General features: G+C 42.5%; 1 protein-coding gene across 1 annotated transcript in view; it reads left to right on the forward strand.

The window, feature by feature from the left end:
• DKK3 (dickkopf WNT signaling pathway inhibitor 3) overlaps nucleotides 1-7,726 on the forward strand; it is a 7,812-nt gene extending 86 nt beyond the window's left edge. The window contains exons 1-7 of the mRNA XM_053449189.1: nucleotides 1-115; nucleotides 3,769-3,906; nucleotides 4,198-4,272; nucleotides 6,164-6,256; nucleotides 6,553-6,691; nucleotides 6,791-6,941; nucleotides 7,145-7,726. The exon at nucleotides 1-115 is cut by the window's left edge and continues 86 nt beyond it. Coding sequence (XP_053305164.1) covers nucleotides 1-115; nucleotides 3,769-3,906; nucleotides 4,198-4,272; nucleotides 6,164-6,256; nucleotides 6,553-6,691; nucleotides 6,791-6,941; nucleotides 7,145-7,280 — 847 coding nt within the window. The 3' untranslated portion in view covers nucleotides 7,281-7,726. The remainder of the gene's footprint in view (nucleotides 116-3,768; nucleotides 3,907-4,197; nucleotides 4,273-6,163; nucleotides 6,257-6,552; nucleotides 6,692-6,790; nucleotides 6,942-7,144) is intronic.
• The last annotated feature ends 218 nt before the right edge of the window (nucleotides 7,727-7,944 follow it).

Consider the following 7,944-nt stretch of genomic DNA (forward strand, 5'->3'; position numbering starts at 1 on the left):
CCTGGAGCGGGCGCTCGGTCCGGGTGAAAAGGAGGACACTTTAAATGAGATGTTCAAGGAAGTGGAAGAGCTGATGAGGGACACTCAGACCAAGCTGAAGAACGCGGTCGACGAGGTAAGACCCCGACGCGGCTCGTCATGACATCACAGGGACTCGATGGGAGCTCCCAACGGCCGCTGAAAGGGTTAAGCATGAACGTTGGCTGGAAGCGGCACTGAAATAATAAAGTTAGAAATGATGAATTACATTACAGTTATTTATGTAGCGCCTGCAGGTTCCGTGGCGGTGTCTGCATGGGGAAAATATTCATACCGTCAGATAATACGCACCTTATGGATCGTTTCAGACGCCATGACGCGACGTCATTTCTTCTTCATTCTTTCACCCTCAATAACCGGAACGGCCCCAATTTTCAGGGAATGAAGGTTGAATGGTTGGATGTATCAGATTTCCCACGGTCAGCAGCGGCCGTTACAGAACAGATCTTTAATTCATTCCCACGAAGCTTCCAGATAGAATCCCGGCGCATTAATAAAGATCAGCAGAGTCCGGCCCGTCGGACGGCAGCTTATTCCTGCTTCCAGTTTTGGGGTGGATTCTCACATTTTCTGGTTTGCGGGGAGTTTTTCCACATTCCTCCCAAATGACGCCGAGTTCCGGTATTTTTTGAGCCCATTTTTGTGGCGGGTCGGTGGCTCTGAAATCGTTCCGCAGCGACGGCTCCAAAATTACTGGAAAAAAACCGATTCTCAGCCAAGTTTCCGAGAGAGAAAACGAAACAAAGAAAATTCTGTTTTAAAAAGTATAGCTTGGGCCGTTTGCACAGGGTGGACGTGGTTAATGTTATTGGCCCCCGGGGGCCACACTCTGTCCATACTACAATGGGTGTTAGGGTGCAATTTGGGTGCAAAGTGGAAAAAGAAAAGCCATGAGCTGGAATACTCCAGTGGTTGCTATGGTAATGGGATTGTTTCCGTTCGTTTTGTTGACGTTGCAAGTTTTGAAATCTTCCCAATTTTCTTAAATGTAACAAAAATCTGTGAAATCCAAAAAGAAAACTATTTGTAACATTCTGTTTCGGTGACCGTTTGTTACACGGGAGGATCACGCGCTGCCTCGTGTCGCGTGTTGCGTGTCGCGTGTTTCGTGTCGCGTGTCGTGTCGCATGTCGTGTCGCATGTTGCGTCTCGCGCCTCGCTGTTGTTTGCATTAATCTAATAAACAGGATTCAGGAGATTTCTTCCCATCCCCCAACAAATGACTTTAACTTCATGAGAAAAACAAACAAACAAACAATGGGTTTGGGGCTTCTGCTGCTGTTCTCATAATAATAATAATAATAATATAATATAATATAATAGTATTTTATTAATAATATCAATAATTATTAATTGTATTCATAGTAATATCAATAAAAAAAATTATAATAATAATTATCATTAATAATAATAGTAACACAAATATGGATAATAATGAAAGTAATAACAATAATACTAGTAATAATAGTAATAATAATAATAGATAATAGATAAAATTGGACATTATTCAGAAACAGCCGTTTTGGTGCAAAGTGCTAAATATGAAGCAGTTTGGAATTAACCCCTGTGTGCCCGATTAAGCAACAGGTTTGAGGGCTGCAGTGTGTGCAGGAGGCCGGCACCCCGTGCGTGGGGGCCACTCCTGGCAGGGGCCAATCTGTCACTTTGCCCCCCCCCGGAGCCCCTGACCACCTCGCTGAACCTTCTCTGCCCTTAATTAATTTTCTAGAAAACTCTCCTTTATTTGTATAATATAATATTTAGTATAATATTTGGTATAATATAATATTTAGTATAATATTTGGTATAATATTTGGTATAATATAATATTTGGTATAATATTTGGTATAATATAATATTTGGTATAATATTTGGTATAATATAATATTTGGTATAATATTTGTTCTATTTGGTATAATATTTGGTATAATATTTGGTATAATATAATATTTAGTATAATATTTGGTATAATATAATATTTGGTATAATATTTGGTATAATATAATATTTGGTATAATATTTGGTATAATATTTGTTCTATTTGGTATAATATTTGGTATAATATAATATTTGGTATAATATTTGGTATAATATAATATTTAGTATAATATTTGGTATAATATAATATTTGGTATAATATTTGGTATAATATAATATTTGGTATAATATTTGGTATAATATTTGTTCTATTTGGTATAATATTTGGTATAATATTTGGTATAATATAATATTTGGTATAATATTTGGTATAATATAATATTTGGTATAATATTTGGTATAATATTTGTTCTATTTGGTATAATATTTGGTATAATATAATATTTGGTATAATATTTGGTATAATATAATATTTAGTATAATATTTGGTATAATATAATATTTGGTATAATATTTGGTATAATATAATATTTGGTATAATATTTGGTATAATATTTGTTCTATTTGGTATAATATTTGGTATAATATTTGGTATAATATAATATTTGGTATAATATTTGGTATAATATAATATTTGGTATAATATTTGGTATAATATTTGTTCTATTTGGTATAATATAATATTTGGTATAATATAATATTTGGTATAATATTTGGTATAATATTTGTTCTATTTGGTATAATATTTGTTCTATTTGGTATAATATTTGGTATAATATAATATTTGGTATAATATAATATTTGGTATAATATTTAGTATAATATTTGGTATAATATAATATTTGGTATAATATTTGGTATAATATTTGTTCTATTTGGTATAATATAATATTTGGTATAATATTTGTTCTATTTGGTATAATATTTGGTATAATATAATATTTGGTATAATATTTGGTATAATATAATATTTGGTATAATATTTGGTATAATATAATATTTGGTATAATATTTGGTATAATATAATATTTAGTATAATATTTGGTATAATATTTGGTATAATATAATATTTGGTATAATATAATATTTGGTATAATATTTGGTATAATATAATATTTGTTATAATATTTGGTATAATATAATATTTGTTATAATATTTGGTATAATATAATATTTAGTATAATATTTGGTATAATATTTGGTATAATATAATATTTGGTATAATACTTGTTTTATTTGGTATAATATTTGGTATAATATAATATTTGGTAGAATATTTGGTGTAATATTTGGTATAATATAATATTTGGTATAATATTTGGTATAATATTTAGTATAATATTTGGTGTAATATTTGGTATAATATAATATTTGGTATAATATTTGGTATAATATTTGTTTTATTTGGGGGTGAGTGTATTTTGGGATCTTAGTGTTTTGGGGGTGAGTGTGTTTTTGGGGGCTCTTAGTGTTTTGGGGGTGAGTGTGTTTTGGGGTCAGTGTGTTTTGGGGTCAGTGTGTTTTGGGGGTGAGTGTGTTTTGGGCTCAGCGTGTTTTGGGGGCTCAGCGTGTTTTGGGGTGAGTGTGTTTTGGGGGGTCAGCGTGTTTTGGGGGGTCAGCGTGTTTTGGGGGGTCAGCGTGTTTTGGGGGTCAGCGTGTTTTGGGATGCCAGCGTGTTTTGGGGGGTCGGCGTGTTTTGGGGGTCAGTGTGTTTTGGGATGTCAGCGTGTTTTGGGGGTCAGCGTGTTTTGGGGCAGGCGCTTGCGCGGCGGGGGAGCTTCAGAATTTCACACTTTTTGTGTATACGGTAATTTATTTTTGAAGAATAAACCTTTTTTGCTGATTTTCCAGATGGAGGCAGAGAACGCGTCAGCGGGAAGATTCCTCAGCCTGAAACTCAACGATTTGCCCCCAAACTATCGCAACGAATCCGTAACCGAGACTAAAGAGGGGAATCGCAGCGTGACCATCCGGCAGGATATCGCTAAGGTGGGTCCGGGGGTCCGGCCGCCGTCGCCTGGGGGCCAGATGGGTGTCTGGAAAATGGCTGCAAATTAGTGCCCTACAGGCAACCTCTGCTACTCGGCTGAGCATCATGGGGGTTGAAGTCCAGGCCTCGGCATTCTTGGGGTTTCCGCGCAGGTTTGTCTGCAGGGCCGTATGTCGTGGCCCAGGAGCCCATTTCCCGAAATAATAATAATGATTAATAATGATGATTAATATTAATGATTATGATTAATGGTAATAATGATTAATAATAATAATTGTGTCGCTCTGCAGGAAACCGATAACAAAACTGGAGCCACATCGTACTTCCTGAGTGTCATCACGTCAGTGAGGGAGAAGAAAAGCCACGTAAGTCTCCGTTACAGATATTTGGTTTGATGAGAAGATTACATTATACGAGGCTGGGTACGTTGATATTTTTGGGTGTATTTTGTACGATTTGCTGTGTCTCGGTCGCTGCCTTACAGACGGAGTGTGGCTCCGTTTGGTTGATACGCCCCACTCCGCGCAAGAGACGGAACCCATTCACAAAGAGAGATCCAAATACAGACCTGGAGCGGGCGCCGTGTGCCAGTCTGTACCACGCTCACTCACCCTTATGCCATCTGTCAGTACCACGCTCACTCACCCTTATCCCATCTGTCTGTACGACGCTCACTCACCCTTATGCCATCTGTCAGTACCACGCTCACTCATCCTTATGCCATCTGGCAGTACCACGCTCACTCATCCTTATCCCATCTGTCTGTACCACGCTCACTCACCCTTACGCCATCTGTCTGTACCACGCTCACTCACCCTTATGCCATCTGTCAGTACCACGCTCACTCATCCTTATCCCATCTGTCTGTACCACGCTCACCCACCCTTATGCCATCTGTCTGTACCACGCTCACTCATCCTTATGCCATCTGTCAGTACCAAGCTTAGTCACCCTTATGCCATCTGTCTGTACCACGCTCACTCATCCTTATCCCATCTGTCTGTACCACGCTCACTCACCCTTATGCCATCTGTCTGTACCAAGCTCAGTCACCCTTATGCCGTCTGTCAGTACCACACTCACTCACCCTTATGCCATCTGTCAGTACCACGCTCACTCATCCTTATGCCATCTGTCTGTACCACGCTCACTCACCCTTATGCCATCTGTCAGTACCACGCTCACTCATCCTTATGCCATCTGTCTGTACCACGCTCACTCACCCTTATGCCATCTGTCTGTACCACGCTCACTCACCCTTATGCCATCTGTCTGTACCACGCTCACTCATCCTTATCCCATCTGTCTGTACCACGCTCACTCACCCTTACGCCATCTGTCTGTACCACGCTCACTCATCCTTATGCCATCTGTCTGTACCACGCTCAGTCACCCTTATGCCATCTGTCTGTAACACGCTCACTCATCCTTATCCCATCTGTCTGTACCACGCTCACTCATCCTTATCCCATCTGTCTGTACCACGCTCACTCACCCTTATCCCATCTGTCTGTACCACGCTCACTCACCCTTATGCTATCTGTCTATTCCACGCTCACTCACACTCAAATGTTTCCTGGGAATAATTAGTGGCAGTTTGTGACGGGCAGAATCTTTTTATTGGTATTCTATGTTCATTAATGTTATTTTAACCCCTTGTATCCTCGCCACGTCAAACACTTTTAACAATCAAAGCCCAAAGTAATCTGTGAATAGAAATGGTATCCGTGTTCTCTGCTTAGCATGTTGAGGTCGCGGCGGCCCCGCGTGTGCTCCGTCACGTGGATGGGTGAGTCACGCCGTATCCAGACGCTGCCCTCATGTCTGCCTCCGGTTATTAGACACAGATGTGGAGCTGATTCAGCCCCTCCATGTAGTGTCCTTACTCCCGTGAGTGGGCGTGGAGCGAGGGGGGGGTATTTATAAATCCTTGGATATAATCCTCGTTTCTATTCATTACGCATATTAACCATTTCATTTCTTCTCGTTGGTATGTTTGGTGCCCGCTGCCCCCCCCCGTGTATAATGTAGAGGGTACTGACCCCCCCCCCCAATATATAAAGAGGGCTCTCACCGCCCGCCCCGGCTCTGGAATATTTTACACAGAAAATGAAGTTTCTGGTTAACCAATCGTGATAGCTCGGTAACCGGTTAGTAACGGGGGGCACGGCGGGGTCCCTTTGATAACGGGCTCGTGGTGCGATACATTAATCGGGGGTAACGCCGTTTACTAACGCGGATCTCTGGCTTCTCCAGGAGTGCGTGGCGCGCGAGGACTGCGGGGAGAGGAGTTACTGCGATTTTTCTCACAGGAAGTACAAATGTCTGCCGTGCAAAGAGTCCGGAAAGGTGAGGACCGGCGATGAAGCACAGCCCTGCCTGCCCACAGGTGGGCTGCTCAGAAGCTGACGCTCTGTCTGGGATCGGGCCCCGGGGCCTTTCAGCAGCTAATCTACAGGTGTGAATGCGTCGGTGGCCCCGGGGCCGTGGGTGACGAAAGCTGCCGTCAGATCTGTCGTCACTAACACAGGAGGAGGCGTCCATGGAGCGGGGTCTCGAGTAACAGCTGTAACAAATACCCCGAGGGGTTAGTGGGTGAGGGGTAAATCCGAGGGGCAGTCGCACTGATGCGCTTTTCTTTGTAGTGCACTCAAGCTGGTGAGTGCTGCGAAGGACAGCTGTGTGTCTGGGGACAATGCGCCAAATCTACGCGGGGGCAAAACGGCACCATCTGCGAGGGGCAAAAGGACTGCGCTGCCGGCCTCTGCTGCACCACCCAGCACGGTAACTACAGCCTTTTATATTAGACGTGGCAGGCGATGTTTGAATTCAGCTGAATGAAACGCGTCGGCTGCTGCCGTCACCGGCCGCTGTGTGTTTCAGGTCTGCCATATGCAGTTTGTGCCCCGTTGCCGGTGAAAGGCGATCCCTGCGATTACCTGGAAGGTATCCGCTCCGGCCTCTGGAACCTAGAACCCGGTGAGATGCTGGACCGCTGCCCGTGTTCCACCGGACTCACCTGCCAGCTTCAAAGGTAATCGGTTCTTAGCGCGATCCTACTGGCTGCCGGAACCCATGTGACTAGTAATAGCGCATACAGCCCTCTGTGCTCCGGCGTCACCCTGACCGCCGGGGCCTGGATCCGGTGATGTTTAGGCACCGGGTGTTAAGACCAATGTAAGATTAATTAATTACCGGTAGATGGAAGTCCAGGCTGAATCATCTCCCTGTTTCTAGCCACGCGTTGGAGGCGTTCTGCGAAGAGTCCCCAGAAAATGACTACAGAGACGAGACGGCGGATCCCCTGGGGCCGGATATCGGGGTCAGCAGCTCTGCCCTGCACGATGACCTGATGGGGAGCGAGGGTCCATAACGCCGTCGCCCCACGCCGAGAATAACCCAACCAAGCAGACGAGACGCGCTCCGATAGAGAAAGCGCTCGTCCCATACACCTTCGACGCCTTAATCGCCCCTTTATTGCCAACGCTGCACTTATTAAATACATTATATTATACACTATAATCTTATTTTAATAAAATGTATATATTTTCCTCATGATTAGAATAAGATGGGGTTACGTATTAAATAAAAACAAAAAGTCTGCTTATTGTTGCCTAGTGCCGATGTACGAATGGAAGGCCAGCTGGTTGCTATGGAGATAAGACCACTTTTAAAACGTTGCACCAGAATTTTTTGTGAATAACCCTCTATATGTCATTTAAATACCCCCCTAGCGTTGCAATGTTTTCTGCCGGAGACGCAGAGCGATTCTTATTACGCCGGCTGGGAGTGCAATAAATCAGATTCACCTAAACCCTGGCATCGCTTACAGCCTCGTCCGTCTCATTTATACGGGGGCCGCAGTTCTTTCTATGACCAGATTGGGAAAAGTTTCTAAACTTTAAGGCCCAGAATTGGCTGAACTTGAATAAAACCTAACCCTAAAACTCCCGGGTTAAAAGGGTTAAGTTTAGGGCCAGAAAGGGGTCCGTCTGAAACAAACTTTACCTAAAATGTTGTGATTTTATTCCAACATC

The sequence above is a fragment of the Spea bombifrons genome, chromosome 10, assembly GCF_027358695.1.
Source record: "Spea bombifrons isolate aSpeBom1 chromosome 10, aSpeBom1.2.pri, whole genome shotgun sequence".
Classification (NCBI taxonomy): domain Eukaryota; kingdom Metazoa; phylum Chordata; class Amphibia; order Anura; family Pelobatidae; genus Spea; species Spea bombifrons.